This window comes from Chionomys nivalis, chromosome 19 (genome assembly GCF_950005125.1).
Source record: "Chionomys nivalis chromosome 19, mChiNiv1.1, whole genome shotgun sequence".
NCBI classification, from domain to species: Eukaryota; Metazoa; Chordata; class Mammalia; order Rodentia; family Cricetidae; genus Chionomys; species Chionomys nivalis.
In genome coordinates, this window is record NC_080104.1 from 62,373,663 (window position 1) to 62,390,054 (window position 16,392).

The following is a 16,392-nucleotide window of genomic DNA, read 5'->3' on the forward strand; positions in this document are numbered from 1 at the left end:
CCCAGCACTCGGGAGGCAGAGGCAGGCGGATCTCTGTGAGTTCGAGACCAGCCTGGTCTACAAGAGTTAGTTCCAGGACAGGCTCCAAAACCACAGAGAAACCCTGTCTCGAAAAACAAAACAAAAACAAAAAAACAAAAAAAAAAAACAAAAAAAAAATTAGATTTATACAATTTTTGTTCCTCTGGATTTTTACTTGATGTCTTCAAATCGCAGCCAAACACAACTGAAGTAGAAAGTGAAAGCAGAGGTGAGCAGGGCCTCCTTCCTGCAGGGAGAGTCACATATCACAGTGTGTCAAAAGTGCTTAATCAGAGCTGTAAAAACTCCAGTCAGCCGGGCGGTGGTGGCGCGCGCCTTTAATCCCAGCACTTGGGAGGCAGAGGCAGGTGAATCTCTATGAGTTCGAGACCAGCCTGGTCTACAAGAGCTAATTCCAGGACAGGCTCCAAAGCCACAGAGAAACCCTGTCTCGAAAAACCAAAAAAAAAAAAAAAAAAAAAAAACTCCAGTCACCTCCCGATGCAGGTGTCCACAGCAGCCCCGCACCCTCCAGGACTCCGACTGCACCTGTTTCCGTGAACATTCATTTTAGGTGCTGTGTGTATTTTACCTGGAAACTTCATCCTGACTAACCTGAGGAGCAGTTGTCCTTAGGCGGCTCAGAGACACCATGACACACAGCGCTCCATCCCGCAGCACAGGGCTCAGACAAAGTCTTAGTCCCCAGGCGGTGAGGTCTGGGTGGGGAAGCCCAGCGCTGGGGATTCCCCTGTCCCCAGTTTCACTTCTCCAGCTCCTAACCTGGGTCAGGTCCTTCTGCCCGGACACTGATGACAACTTGGCGGTTCTCACCCCCATTGGGTGACGAGATCCCGGGGAACCAACCAGCGTCGCCGCGGTCACCGGTTATAAAGTCCACGCAGACCGCGGAAGTCAGAGTCTCCGCAGATCCGAGATGGGGGCGATGGCGCCGCGCACGCTGCTCCTGCTGCTGGCGGCCGCCCTGGCCCCGACCCTGACCGGCGCGGGTGAGTGCGGGGTCGAGAGGGAAACGGGCTTTGCGGGGAGGGCGGGGCGGCACCGGGGAAGCCGCGTCCCCGCGTGGCCCAGCCAGACCCTCCCGCCCCTTCCCCACCCGCGTCCCGAGCCCCGCGCCCTGCTCCCCTCGAGGCCCGCGCTCCTGCCCGGGGTCCCGGGAGCAGGGCCGGGGTCTCACCGCGCGCCGCCCCCAGGCTCGCACTCGCTGCTGTATTTCGAGACCGCTGTGTCCCGGCCCGACCTCGGGGAGCCCCGGTTCATCTCCGTCGGCTACGTGGACGACAAGCAGTTCGTGCGCTACGACAGCGACGCGGAGACTCCGAGGATGGAGTCCCGGGCGCCGTGGATCGAGAAGGAGGGGCCGGAGTATTGGGAGGAGGAGACACGGGGCGCCAAGAACAACGAGCAGATTTACCGAGTTGACCTGAGGACCCTGCTCCGCTACTACAACCAGAGCGAGGGCGGTGAGTGACAGCGGTCGGAGGTCACGACCCCTCCACGTCCCCACGCACGGGCCGGAGTCGCCCCGGGTCCCAGGTCCGAGGTTCGGGAGGAGAGCGGGGACCTGACCCGGTTTCCCTTTCGGTTTAGAGTCCGCGGGTGGGCGGGGCCGCGGGCGTGGGGGACGGGGGCGGGGCCGCGGGGCAGGGCTGTTGCGGAGGCTGACCTCTGGTGGGCGGGGCCTCGGGTGACCCCGGGTCAGACAGATGGGTGGGGCTGACCCCCCCGAGGGCGGGGCCTCGGGTGACCCCGGAGCAGAACAGGTAGGCGGGGCTGACGGCGGGGTCCCCGCAGGCTCTCACACCATCCAGCGGATGTCCGGCTGTGAGGTGGGATCGGACGGCCGCCTCCTCCGCGGGTTTGAACAGCACGCCTACGACGGCCACGATTACATCGCCCTGAACGACGACCTGAAGACGTGGACGGCGGCGGACACGGCGGCGCAGATCACCAAGCGCAAGTGGGAGCAGGCTGGTGATGCAGAGAGATACAAGGCCTACATGGAGGGCGAGTGCGTGCAGTACCTGCGCAGATACCTGGAGAACGGGAAGGCCGTGCTGCTGCGCACAGGTGCGGGGGCCGCGGGCAACTCCTCCCTCTGCCCTCGGGCTGGGCTCAGTCCTGAGGAAGAGGAAACCCTCACTGGGGTCATGCCCCTGTCTCCGAGGGCAGACAGTGTCCCTGGGTCTCCTGATCCAGCATGGCAGGGACCGCACTGACCTCCCAGGACTCAGTCTTCTCCCTGGACAGTTCCACAGCTGTCTCAGGAGGGAGGAGAGAGGATCCCGACATCACCAACAGTGGCTCCTTCAGTCTGCAGCCTCTGTCAGCCATGGCCTCTCCCAGGCCGGGTTCTCTGCCCACACCCAGTGTCTATGGACACCAACTCCTGTCATCTGAGTGTGTCAGCCCTTACACACCAGGACCGGAGTCTCCTTTACCTGATGGGAGACATGGACTCTCCTACCCTAGGCTGCTTTCCCTGTTTCTAGAACTTTCCAAAGAATAAATTCTCCCCGATTCCTGTGTGTGAGGTTTGCATCCTTCTCACACGCCAATTCTATCTCTTCCTAGAATGGTCACCTGGGAACTTACGGGGAGCCCTGGATAAACACTAAATTGTGGAGGTTTTTTTTCTCTTCTTTTTTTATTTCATTTTTTGGTACGGTTTGTTTTCTTTTTCTTTCTTTCTTTTCTTTTTTTGTTTTTTTCGAGATAGGGTTTCTCTGTAGCTTTGGAGCCTGTCCTGGAACAGTCTGTCTAGACCAGGCTGGCCTTGAACTCACAGAGATCTGCCTGCCTCTGCCTCCCAAGTGTTGGGATTAAAGGCGTGTGCCACCACTGCCCAGCTCTTTGTTTTATTTTTTTTTTATTTTTTATTTTTTTTGGTTTTTCGAGACGGGGTTTCTCTGTGGTTTTGGAGCCAGTCCTGGAACTAGCTCTTGTAGACCAGGCTGGTCTCGAACTCACAGAGATCCACCTGCCTCTGCCTCCCGAGTGCTGGGATTAAAGGCATGCGCCACCACCGCCTCGCTCTTTGTTTTATTTTTGAAGTTGTCATTTTCCCTTTAGTGCGTTTTCCTTCCTCACTGGGACGTATTCCTTCTCTCCCTCCCCTGTGTCATCATGTGTATCAGTCTCCACAGGTGCCATGGGGACTGACACTCTGGATAATTAGACAAGTTAAGTCAGGGATTTTTTTTTTTTTTTTTCGAGATAGGGTTTCTCTGTGGTTTTGGAGTCTGTCCTGGAACTAGCTCTTGTAGACCAGGCTGGTCTCGAACTCACAGAGATCCGCCTGCCTCTGCCTCCCGAGTGCTGGGATTAAAGGCGTGCGCCACCACCACCCGGCATCGGGGGCGGGGGGGGGGGTTGTTGTTGGATTTTTTTTTTTTTTTTTTTTTTTTTTTTTTTTGAGACGCAGTTTTTCTGTAGCTTTGGAGCAAGGCAGTGTTTCCTTTAAATGAGAAAGATTCCTGGGAGTTTAGTCTTTTTCTGCCAGATTTAGCAGTCCTGGAGTCCCCTGCTCTCCCTCAGCCCCACCAAGTCACAGTGTCGCCCTAGTGAATTAGGAACTGAGCTTCCTCAGAGACAGGGTCTTCTGCACCTCCAGGACTGGAGTGACAGGGAAGATCCACACACTGTGAGCACCGCTGTGTCCCAGTGAGTGCTGCACTGGGCTCCACAGCACACTTCAGGGATCCCGGATGACAATACCTGGTGTCTTATCGCCCCCCAGAGGCGTGGCTTGGGGAGTCATTTTCTCTGACTGAGTGTCAGAGGTTCATCCAATAGTTCTACATATTTTGGTGATGGCTGTTCACTTGGTCAGACAGCTAATGCTGGTCAGCAGGATGGCCACAGTGGTTGTGCCTCAATGGTGGCAGCAGAAGTTGGTGGCACCTTTTGTGTAGCCCGTGCCTCTTAATTTCTTATTTTGATATGAGTTTAATCACATATATAAATTAATTATTTTCCATTCCTTCATCCTTTTCCTGCATGACTTATGCTACAGAACACCACATAAGGAAGACCATGTTGACCTGCTGGCTCATGTGATTTCCTCTTAGCTTCTGGGTCCCCAGGAAACTGTGCAGTTCTGTGATGTGGGGACCAGCTCTACCTGCAGGTCACTAGTATGATGACAGAAGTGTTCAAACAGACCCATACTTCAGTGTCATCATTGTTATAACTTTGTCTTTGCAGATTTCAGTTTATCTTGTTAATTGTGGGATTTCTTAAACCTTTACACAGATCCCCCAAAGGCACATGTGACCCATCATCCTGGACCTAAAAGTGATGTCACCCTGAGGTGCTGGGCCATGGGTTTCTACCCTGCTGACATCACCCTGAGCTGGCAAAGGGAGAAGGAGGAACAGACTCAGGACATGGAGCTGGTGGAGACCAGACCTTCTGGGAATGGAACCTTCCAAAAGTGGGCATCTCTGGTGGTGCCTTCTGGGGAGGAGCACAAATACACATGCCATGTGTACCATGAGGGGCTGCCTGAGCCCCTCACCCTGAGATGGGGTAAGGAGGGAGTGGGTGCAGAGCTGGGGCCAGGGAAAGCTGGAGCCTTCTATGGACCCTGAGCAGGGTCAGGGCTGAGAGCTGGGTCATGACCTTCCCTTCCTGTCCTTCCCTTCCCAGAGCCTTCTCAGTCCATGGTCCTCAACATGCCAGTCATTGCTGGTCTGGTTCTCCTTGGAGTTGTGATCATTGGAGCTGTGATCTTTGGAGCTGTGGTGATTAAGAGGAGGAGAAACACAGGTAAGGAAGGGCAGGGTCTGAGTTCTCTCTCAGCCCCTTTTAGAAGAGTCTCTGCCTCATTAATGGGAAACACATCTGCACCTCTCATTGCTGCTGTCTCTACCCTGGGTCTGCTGTCAGTTCTGGAAACTTCCGAAGGGTCAGGGTCTTCCCTGATCTCTCACAGCTTTTCTTCTCACAGGTGGAAAAGGAGGCAACTATGCTCCAGCGTCAGGTAAGAGTGGGGGGCAGAATTGTCCCTGAGGCCTGTGGGGTGAAGCTGATGTATTTGGGGAGCTCTGGCAATACATAATAGCTCCTCTAGCAAATTTTCTAGGGGCCAAATTTTTACCTTTCCATGAATACATATATTTTTACCCCAGACAGGGACAGTGACCAGAGCTCTGATGTGTCTCTCCCAGACTGTAAAGGTGACCGTCTGGGATCTGACCTGGGGAGGGACAGAGTGGACATGATTGTGTTTCAGGGACTCCCAGAATCACCTTTGAGTGAGTGGCGGGTTGTTGGGATGTTGTCTTCACAGTGATTGTTCATGACTCTTGTTCTGTAGTGTGAAGACAGCTGCCTGGTGTGGATGGAGTGACAGACAGTGTGTTCAGGTCTCTCCTGTGACATCCAGAGCCCCTCAGTTCACCCTCAGCAATAGTGTCTGATGGTCCCTGTGATCCTATGGGTTCAATGTGAAGAACTGGGAGCCCAGCCCACCCCTGCACACTAGGACCCTGTCCCTGCACTGCCCTTTTCCCTTCCACAGCCAACCTTCCTGTTCCTGCAGACAGGAGGGGACATCTCCATCCTGTCTCCTCCATGCTGCCCTGAGCTGCAACCCTGATTTCTCCAAATAAGAAAATAAGAATCTGAATGTGAACTTTATTGTTCATGTCCTTGATCTTAAAGGTTGACTGGTGGTAAAATAAAGGATTAAGATAGAGTTTATGGAGGAAATAAATGGCAACACGGAGAACCTCCCAGAATCTGTGTTCACTATGCTGTGTGCATCTGGTGGTACAGGATGAGGCTGTGGGAGCTGAGTGAGAACAGGGCTGTGCCCGGGTGGAGCTCAGTCCATTGTTGAGATTGAGAAGGTCACTCCTCAGCTCTGTCCCCTCCTGGCTCAGTTCTCTTGGTCACTTAGAACCACATTCTGACATCTGTGATCACAGGGACACTGGGATGGCCAGAGCCTTGTCCTGTCCCCAGGATTATGAGCTGCCAGGGCTGCTGTGACAGTCAGGGCTTCTGTTCTGGCTGTGACTCTTTCCTCTGGCTTTAGTGTTGATTTCTTGTCTTTTTAGTTAGTATGGAGGACTAGGCCTGTTCCTATTCCTGTGAGTGGTGCCTGCTTCACTATCCTGTGGGGTCCCTGAGTGACAGAATTAAGAGGTATTTTCCATCCCTGTCCCCTCAAGGCCCAACTCGGCCCCTGCACTCAGGAGACTGTGGGATGAGAACATGAGCTTCAGTCTCCTGAGCTCCTGCCTTCCTTCAGGCCCCTCCCTGGAGGTTCTCTCCTTCTTTCCCATCTATCAGAATCTAACCTGGATTGTAGGATGGACAGAGAGGAGGGATCCACAGGGTCTCATCTCAGATCTGTCCTGTGTTCTTCCTAAGGTCCCATTTCTCTCTCTGCCTCTGGGAATCCTGGTGCTGCCTCCAGGGGAGACTCAAGGATTTACAGGCTGAGCCTCCTTTAGATTTATGTTTAAAAAACATGATCCACCTTTAATCCCAGCACTTGGGAGGCAGAGGCAGGCAGATCTCTGTTGGTTTGGGGCCAGCCTGGTCTACAAGAACTAGTACCAGTACAGGAACCAAAGCTACAGAGAAACCCTATTTTGAAAAAAACCAAAAAAAAAAAAAAAAAAAAAAAAAAAAAAGATCTAGCAAAAACACTGATGACAACTTATGCTGGAGAGGTTGTGGGGGAAAGGAAACACTTCTGCATTGCTGGTGGGAATGCAAGCTGGTACAACCCCTTTGGATGTCAGCCTGGCGATTTCTCAGAAAATTAGGAAACAACCTTCCTCAAGACCCACTAATACCACTTTTGGGTATATATCCAAAGGATGCTCAATCATGGCACAAGGGCTGTGTTCAACTATGTTCATAGCAGCTTTGTTTGTCATAGCCAGAACCTGGAAACAACCTAAATGCCCCTCGACATTTAATGGATAAGGGAAATGTGGTACATTTACACAATGGAGTACTACACAGCAGAAAAAAATAACAGTTTGAATTTTGCAGGAAAATGGATGGAGCTAGAAAACATTATTTTGATTGAGGTAACACAGACCCAGAAAGACAATTATCACATGTATTCACTCATAGGTGGTTTTTAAACATAAAGCAAGAAAAGCCAGCCTACAAACCACAATCCCAGAGAATTTAGACAACAATGAGGACACTAAGAGACTTACATAGATCTAATCTACATGGGAAGTAGAATGTATAAAAAGACAAGATCTCCTGAGTAAATTGGGAGCATGGGACCTTGTGAGAAGGTTGAAGAAGGGAGGGGAGCAGAGAAAAATGTAGAGCTCAATAAATATCAATAAAAATAAAAATTAAAAAAACATGATCCAGGGACTGGAGTGATGACTCAGTGGTTGAGAGCACTTGCTGCCCTTGCAGAGGACCCAGGTTCAGATCCCAGCACCCACCTGGTGGCTCATAACCATCCACAACTCCTGTTCCATGATAGTCAATGCCCCTCTGGACACCACGCAGATAAATGGTACAAACACTACTAGCAAGAAAACACTTATAGCTGGGCGATGGTGGCACACGCCTTTAATCCCAGCACTCAGGAGGCAGAGGCAAGTGAATCTCTGTGAATTTAAGGCCAACCTGCTCTACAGAGTGAGTTTCAGGATAGGTTCCAAGCTACAGAGAAACCTTGTCTCTGAAAACAAACAAAGATAGAAAACAGTTATAGATGTAAAATTCATAAAATAAAAGATTATGAAGAATGCCAGAGATGGAAATTCCTTCATTCCCTTTTCCAGGTTCCGGCCTCTGCAGTTTTCTCTTCTGGCTTTTTGACTTTGAGTCAGGAGCTCCAGGAGCCTCAGCAGAGATGTCTGATGACCGAGAAGGTGATAATCTCTGTCATGATGCTGCCATTTTTGTCTTATGAGGGATGATGGATTCCAATGCTTTCCACAGCAAACATTCATACACAATAAGTATATGATGAATGACTCAAAGTAAATACAAAATATAAGATCATGCTAGGCGGTGGTGGCGCACGCCTTTAATCTCAGCACTTGGGAGGCAGAGGCCAGCAGATCTCGGGGAGTTCGAGGCCAGCCTGGTCTACAAGAGCTAGTTCCAGGACAGGCTCCAAGAAACCCTGTCTCGCACAGCGTCTCGGGGCCCAGTGGCGGCGGCCTTGGGGAGGGGCGCGGTCGGTCCACGGTGGCCTTCCACGGCCTTGGCAGCGGGGTTAGGTCGCCGCTCTCGGGGTCTGGAGCGGGCCACCGGCGCGGGCTAACGGAACCGCGAGTCCCGCACTAAATTGGAGCCGACTCGGCCCTGGAGGCATCGGCGGGAAATGGCGGACGAGGCGTTGTTTTTGCTTCTACATAATGAGATGGTGTCCGGAGTGTACAAGTCCGCCGAGCAGGGGGAAGTGGAAAATGGACGATGTATTACTAAGCTGGAAAACATGGGGTTTCGAGTGGGACAAGGATTGATAGAAAGGTTTACGAAAGATACTGCAAGGTTCAAGGATGAATTAGACATCATGAAGTTCATATGTAAAGATTTTTGGACTACAGTATTCAAGAAACAAATTGATAATCTAAGGACAAATCATCAGGGCATATATGTGCTTCAGGACAACAAATTTCGACTGCTTACTCAGCTCTCTGCGGGAAAACAGTATTTAGAACATGCATCAAAGTATCTAGCATTTACATGTGGCTTAATCAGAGGTGGCTTGTCAAACTTGGGAATAAAAAGTATTGTAACAGCTGAAGTATCTTCAATACCTGCCTGTAAATTCCAGGTGATGATACAGAAGCTGTAGAGTGCAGTGAAACACGAGAGAGGCTGCTCTTGTGCAAAGTATTGCAAGTGCTGATCTCTGCTCACTGTTGGCGGTCTGTGCTGGAGCAGAGGGCTTACCTCACCAGATTCGCATAGACCAAATCGAAGGCTATCAATAAGGTCCTTTCACCATGACGTAAACTAGCTGAACTGTTTGACTAATGTCAGTGAACTCGACACCAAGATGTACAACTCTTTATTTTAAACATCTTTATTTCCTAGTGTGATATGTATTTAACCATAGATTGAGAAGTGAAACTCAGGGTGTGTTGAATTGCTGTATAGAAAAATATGCACCGGGGGCTGGAGAGATGGCTCAGGGGTTAAGAACATGGACTGTTCTTCCGGAGGTCCTGAGTTCAATTCCCAGCAACCACATGGTGGCTCACAACCATCTGTAATGAGATCTGGTGCCCTCTTCTGGGGTGCAGGTATGCACACAGGCAGAACACTGTATACATAATAAATAAATAAATCTTTAAAAAAAAAAGAAAGAAAAATATGCACCAATCAGAAGTTTCTATTCAAATAACCAAAATTTGTTAAAGTATAAATGTGTTTTAGTTATTTAAAAAAAGAAACCACTATGCTAAATTAAGCTTAATTTTTATTGTATTGTTTATAATTTATTTCTGTCGAGAATTTGTATGCTTATATAAGGATTTCATTTATACGTTGTATGTTTATATGTATATATAAATACATATGTTACTGTCTAAAAAAAAAAAAGAAACCCTGTCTCGAAAAACCAAACATATATATGATCACATGTCAAAGACAGAAGGAAGAAGAGGGGCAAATTGGGGGGCCTTTCTGAGGGGAAAGCTCAGGTGACTGTGACCTCAGTGTGAGGGGACCTGGGGCTGCCCGTGACACAAAAGCAGTTGGCCTAAAGTTGTGTTAATAAAGGAAACTTCTGTGGGCTGGAGAGATGGCTCAGAGGTTAAGAGCACTGCCTGCTCTTCCAAAGGTCCTGAGTTCAATTCCCAGCAACCACATGGTGGCTCACAACCATCTGTAATGGGGTCTGGTGCCCTCTTCTGGCCTACAGGCATACACACAGACAGAATATTATATACATAATAAATAAATATTAAACGTTTTAAAATAAAAAAAGGAAAATTCTGTAGAACTGTGAGGTGACTGTGTGAATTTTCCTGATGAGGCTCAGGAAACACAAGAAGCTACAGGTTCACAGAGCTGACACAATGTTGCGCTTCCCTCTCAGGGTTAAACCAGCTGCAGTTCCTGAGGGAGAGGGGATGTGGAGTGGAGCTGCTAGGAGCTGTGCAGGGGACTGCAGTGGTGCTGCTGTGTGAGTGGACATGCGCACGGGGGGGGGGGGGGCTGTCAGTTGTTATCCCGGACTCACCCAGGCTCCTGTGAGGGACCAGTGAGCTCAGGGCTCACCCAGCTGACCATGGATGGATGTTTTCCTTGGTCTCTGTCAGTGTCTCCGTCTGGGTGGAGGAAGTCCAGTCCTCAAGCAGGGACACAGCTCTGTGAATTGTTTATATAAATTTTTCTGTCATTAATAAAAACTCAGGAGTCTATCAGGGGTAAAAACCTGATAGATTAAGAAAGCAACAGAGAAACAGCTGACCCCCTCTCTCCATGCTTCCATGTAAAAAGGCCCATGAATCCTTCTAGGCCGTTCCTCACTCTTTTCTGTGCCTCTCTATCTTATCGTATCCGGCATCCTCCAAAACCTCTGTGGCTAATTCCAGACAGCTAGCTGTTGATTTCGCCCCCTGATTCAAGGATAACTTTACCAAGAGTCTTAGAGTTTCACAGTACAGTCAAATATCCCTCGACATTCCCCCCTTTGTCTAAATAAAAAGGAAAAGTTTTGACTCTAATGTAGTAAAACTGCACAGCCGGGCGGTGGTGGCACACGCCTTTAATCCCAGCACTTGGGAGGCAGAGGCAGGCGGATCTCTGTGAGTTCGAGACCAGCCTGGTCTACAAGAGCTAGTTCCAGGACAGGCTCCAAAACCACAGAGAAACCCTGTCTCGAAAAACCAAAAAAAAAAAAAAAAAAACCAAAAAAAAAAAAAAAAACAAACAAAACTGCACAATAAGAACAATAATCAGGAAAGAATTATGTCATTGTGCAGCAGTAGGGGCGCACACCTTTAGTCCCAGCAGTAGAGGGCGCTGGAGATGCACACCTTTAATCCCAGCACTAGGGAGGGAGAGAAGCACAGATCTCTGTGAGTTCAAGGCCAGCCTGGTCTACAGAGTGAGTGGCAGGATGGGCTCCAAAGATACAGAGAAACCCTGTCTTGAAAAACAAAACAATAACAACAACAAAAAAGCCGGGCAGTGGTGGCTCATGCCTTTAATTCCAACATTTAGGAGGCAGAGTCAGGCAGCTCTTTGTGAGTTCAAGGCCAGCCTGATCTATAGAGGGAGTTCCAGAACAGACTTAAAACTACACAGAGAGGGCTGGAGAGATGTATGTATTGTATACATAATAAATAAATATTTAAAAAGCTACACAGAGAGGGGCTGGAGAGATGGCTCAGCGGTTAAGAGCATTGCCTGCTTTTCCAAAGGTCCTGAGTTCAATTCCCAGCAACCACATGGTGGCTCACAACCATCTGTAGTGAGGTCTGGTGGCCTCTTCTGGTCTTCAGGCATATATATAGACAGAATAATTGTATACATAATAAATAAATATAAAAAAATAATAAAAAAAAACTACACAGAGAAACCTTGACTCAAAAATAAAATACTATATTTAAGCAGAAAAGCTCTTGGAAAAAGGTGTGTACTAGGACTGAGCCACATCACAACTAGAAACGGGTTTTTTCCAGTAAATAACTCGGGGTTCACAGTGTGACCAAATATCCTGCACCAGGAGGAGAAGGCATCAGGGACAAGGAAAGGACTCAAAGGTCTCTCGCTTCAGCAGCTGCAGAGGAGGAGCTGCCCCAGAGAGCACATGTTTCAGAGGAAGCCAGACAGGGGTGAAGACCCTGAGGCCAGTGAGGGCTGTGAAGGGCTGAGCCCCTTAGAGGGCAGGAGGGCAGGTGTGGGAGGGACAAGGCCAGGCTATGGAGGGGACAGAAGTGCAGAGACAGTGTTGGGGAGACAGTGTGTGGAGAGCCAGCAGAGTCCAGCTCCCGTGTTTGCTGTTAAAGGACACTGGGACAGGAACAGGCTGGATTTCACCTGTTCCTGGGATGGACCCTATGAAATATGGCGGCTGCTCAGCTTCCTGTTCCTCTGAGGTATGGAGAGGGGTGGAGTCCCTGCCTCAAGCTCCTTGGCCTGGACCTGCCTGCTGCCAGAATTTCCATCCTATTTGAGAGACTGAGGCAGGAGGATGTCAAGGTCCAAGCCTGTCCAGCCTATAGAGTGAATCTAAGACAAGCCTGCGCAATTCAGTGAAACCTCATTTCAATGTAAGAATTAGAGAAATTCTGATGGGTCTACAGTTCAGAGCACTTTCTCCCTTACAGGAGACCCATGGGGAGGCTTACAAGCACCCACAACTCCAGTCCTGGGGATCCAGCACCCTCTTCTGGTCTCTGGACAAACAATTATACATATAAAACGAAAATTTAAATCAAACTTTACAAAAAGGGATGGGACTATAGCTCAGTAGCTAAATGCTTAGCTGGTGGGCTCGGGGCACTAGGATCACTCCCTAGTAACCTGAGTTCCCAATAGACACACACATATATACACATACATCACACACAATTTCACACACACACATAGGCATACATGTGCACACACACGTACAGCACAGGAATGGGGATGTGGCTCAAGGAGACTTACTGAAATTGTGTGAGACCCTGGATTTTTCTTCAGTACAGTAAAAGGAAGTAAGTATAAAAATGAGATATAAGAGCCGGGCGGTGGTGGCGCACGCCTTTAGTCCCAGCACTCGGGAGGCAGAGGCAGGCGGATCTCTGGGAGTTCAAGGCCATCCTGGTCTACAAGAGCTAGTTCTGGGACAGGCACCAAAGCTACAGAGAAACCCTGTCTCGAAAAACCAAAAAAAAAAAAAAAATGAGATACAAGTATGAAATATATCTGGGCAGTGGTGACCTGTGTCTCTAATTCCAGCACTCTAGAGCCAGAGGCAGGCTGATCTCTATGGGTCATGACAGCCTGGTCTACAGAGTGAATTCTAGGATAGTCAGGGTTACACAGAAAAACCCTGTCTCAAAAAACAGAACAATAGAAAAGAAAAAAAGTATATCACATATAGGAGACTGGAGAGATAGCTCAGAGATTAGAACCCTGACTGCTCATCCCGAGGATCTGGCTTCAATCTATTGAATCCTGGTATAGGCTCACGACTATTTCTAACTCTAATCCCCAGAGGGATCCAGTGCTCTCTGACCCCTAAGGGCGCTACATGTTTATATACACATTCCTTTATGCAGACTAAACATTCATACACATACAACAAATCAAAGAAGTCTTTTACGTATAGCACATGTAACTATGCACAGTACATAATCCTTAATGGTGACAATGTTATTAATTTATGTGTGATGTCATAGTCTTTCCTATTGTCTCACAGAATACTATGTACTGAAAAGTAGCAGTTACAGCTGTGTGATGGCGCTTGAGTATCATCCTAGAACCCAGAGGCTGAGGCAGGAGGACCCTAGTTCCAGTCAAGCTCCTGCTGCTGGCCTCCCCACCATGGTGGACTGTATCCCTGAACCTTAAGCTAGATAAACCCTTCCGCCCTAAGCTGCTTCTTAGTGGGCATTAAGTCACTGAAGATGGATTTTTCTTTGGTCTGCCAGTTCACAAAAAAATGGTACAGAGACTTATGATTAATTGTGAAACCCGGTCTTAGCTTAGGCTTATTCCTAACTAGTTATCATAACTTAAATTAACCCATATCTTTTACCTATGTTCCTTTCAGTGTCTCAGTCACCTTCACTCAGTACGGCCCACCTATCTCTCCTGCCTAGCTGTTGGTTGTTCAATGTTTTATGACACCAATCACAGCATTACATCTTCACAGTGTGCAAACACTCCACACCAAGTCACAACAATGGTAAAGTAGCTGTACTGGTGACTAACCTGTTGCGATGGTAAAACATCTTGTCCAAGACAACTTAAGAAGGAAGGGTTTATTTGGGGCTCAGGTTGAGAGAGTTAAGACTCCATCACCACCATGGCAGGGAAGTGTTGCAGCAAGTGACAGGCATGGCAGCAGGAACAGCTGAGAGCTCACAACTCCAACCATGCTCCAGTGACACACTTCCTCCAGCAAGGCCACATATCCCTCCAGCCCCCCAAACAGCACCAACTAGAAACTCCATATTCAAATGGCCATGATATGGGGTTACCTCACTCAAATGACCACAGTAACTGACACAGACAGCAACACCCAAGCTCTCAGAGCAAACATGGGATCTCCAGTGTGGAGGCACAGATGTGAGCCTGTGGCTACAACAGATGGCGCCCAACGTGGGGTCTAGGATGCACAACAGATAATGCACAGAGGTGTGGCCAGCGGTGCAGGGGAAAATGTGAAGGACCCCGTCAAATGAATATTACACTGCAGGCACAGAGGTGATAACTGAGCTCTCAGAAATCGACAATAATAGATAATAAAGGAAGAAAGACGGAGGATGAACTACGGGAGAAACATTGTATCTAACTGTAGACTTGAAACTAGAAAATAGTATTCAACTGTCTGCACATTTACTTGAGTGTATTCTAATAGATAGAGGAGTTGGAGTGGAGCCAAAGCAAAGACAGAGATGTCTAGAGTTTGTAAATATTATACTCTTTCTCCCATGCTGGCGGCATAGCCACCACCAACTCCAGACAGTGTCAGTACTTGGAGAAGCCAGTGAGCAGCCCCGTCCATGCTGGTCAGGCCCAACCTGCGGTGCTGTGGTCATGAAGCCTCAGCAGCCTGCTGAGTGGGTGGAGAACTGAATGGAACCTGGGGCAGAAGCCAGCGTGGGTACAGCTATTGCCACCAAGTCCACGTGCACATGCTGTAGCCAGCTGAGTCTGGTCCACACAGTGCCAGGAAAAACAGGAGACAGAAAAGTTTGGAGGGCTGTGTTCCCATGGCCGGTGCCTGGAGCCAGTTGGCAGGAAATGGCTGGAGCTACAGGGCCCATGATCTGAGGAGCCTGTGAGGATAAAAGTGTGACAGCCACTGCTGGCAAGACAGGGACCACTGAGCATGGAGAGCGCTGGACTGGACCCAGACCACTGACCTCTGGGTCCCAAAGCCCCTGTGGCATAGCCAAGCAGCAGAGAGGGCAGCTGCATCATGCCATGCTCCCAGCTTCAGCTGCCAGCCAAGACTGGTTCTCAGCCTGACAGCCAAGCTGCTGAGAAGTAGGCTCAGGAAGCTGCTGCTCCATGCCCAATGAGTGTCTATTAAAATGCGAATGCCCGGCGGTGGTGGCGCACGCCTTTAATCCCAGCACTCGGGAGGCAGAGGCAGGCGGATCTCTGTGAGTTCAAGACCAGCCTGGTCTATAAGAGCTAGTTCCAGGACAGGCTCCAAAACCACAGAGAAACCCTGTCTCAAAAAACAAAATAAATAAATAAATAAATAAATAAATAAATAAATAAAAATTAAAAAAATAAAATGCAAATGCACCTGGAGTCAGGAGTCTGTGCAAACCTGTCAGCCAGGGGGACCTGCAGCTTGGATTTTACAGGGATCTTGAGCCCCTTGATGAGATTAAAACACAGCTTTGAAAAGAAAAAATAGGGGAGTTATAACCCCAGTCTATGTTTTAAGGGACCCAATCCTGTTTTCACGTGGGTTCAAGGGCACATTTGTGCTTTTTTCACAGGAGGAGAAGAAAACTTGATGGCTACAAACATAGAGGAGAGCCAGCCCTGATGACATCTCAGTCACTGGAGACCCCATTGAGGAGCTGCAGTGAGGCTCCTGAGTCTGTGTTTCTGACTTAAGCCATCATGCTGCAGTCTGAGAAGGGAAGGAAGATGTGGTGATGGTTGGTGATTCCTGGCTTCTGGGTGGACCCACTGCACAAACCTCCTGACCTGAGTGAGTCCTGTTTACTACAGAGCCGGTCCAGGACACTGACTGAATGTTCCAGAGTTCATCCACGCTGTATCTGGAGACACAGAACTCACTTTTGTCAATGTGGCATTCAATCTCCTGTTGAAATAAAGACCTGAGACCTGGGACCTCAGTTGCCTCCCTGGGGAGAAGAGACTCATGACACAGAGGGACTGAGCCCTCGTCAGAGATGGGGAGGAACAGCCTCAGTTTCTGCTGCTCAGAGACGGGGCAGAGCAGACATCATTGGAACTACAGCAGCAGAGCGGATGGACTGCAGGAGGGGAAGACTCTTAGATCACCCGTCACAGGGACCTTTCCTGTCTTTTGTGTAAAACAGATTTAAGAGAATGTGATTTGACAATTGTGTGTATATTGTTAGTAGCCGTACTAAAATTATGGTATTGACCTGTTAATGTTTGAACTGCCTTAGTTCATTATAAAGATGTCACTCATTAGAAAAAGGTTAGAGCTTGTCTAAAAAAATTTTT

At 49.0% G+C, this 16,392-nt stretch overlaps 2 protein-coding genes across 5 annotated transcripts in view; both read left to right on the forward strand.

The window, feature by feature from the left end:
• Positions 1 to 904: 904 nt before the first annotated feature.
• Positions 905 to 16,392, forward strand: part of LOC130862310 (H-2 class I histocompatibility antigen, Q10 alpha chain-like) — a 50,736-nt gene continuing 35,248 nt past the window's right edge. The window contains exons 1-8 of one of the 4 annotated variants that reach the window (XM_057751868.1): positions 905 to 1,031; positions 1,236 to 1,505; positions 1,837 to 2,112; positions 4,297 to 4,572; positions 4,693 to 4,812; positions 4,994 to 5,026; positions 5,175 to 5,222; positions 5,363 to 5,802. In XM_057751868.1, the coding sequence (XP_057607851.1) occupies positions 959 to 1,031; positions 1,236 to 1,505; positions 1,837 to 2,112; positions 4,297 to 4,572; positions 4,693 to 4,812; positions 4,994 to 5,026; positions 5,175 to 5,222; positions 5,363 to 5,367 (1,101 nt within the window). In that variant the 5' untranslated portion in view covers positions 905 to 958 and the 3' untranslated portion in view covers positions 5,368 to 5,802. Of the gene's footprint in view, positions 1,032 to 1,235; positions 1,506 to 1,836; positions 2,113 to 4,296; positions 4,573 to 4,692; positions 4,813 to 4,993; positions 5,027 to 5,174; positions 5,223 to 5,362; positions 5,803 to 16,392 lie in introns of those variants that run through there. The other 3 variants (XM_057751869.1, XM_057751870.1, XM_057751871.1) reach the window with 3 other exon arrangements.
• On the forward strand, positions 7,826 to 9,570 carry LOC130862313 (trafficking protein particle complex subunit 6B-like). Its single transcript, XM_057751874.1, has one exon. The coding sequence runs from the start codon at positions 8,366 to 8,368 to the stop codon at positions 8,840 to 8,842; it is 477 nt and encodes a 158-aa protein (XP_057607857.1). The 5' UTR covers positions 7,826 to 8,365; the 3' UTR covers positions 8,843 to 9,570.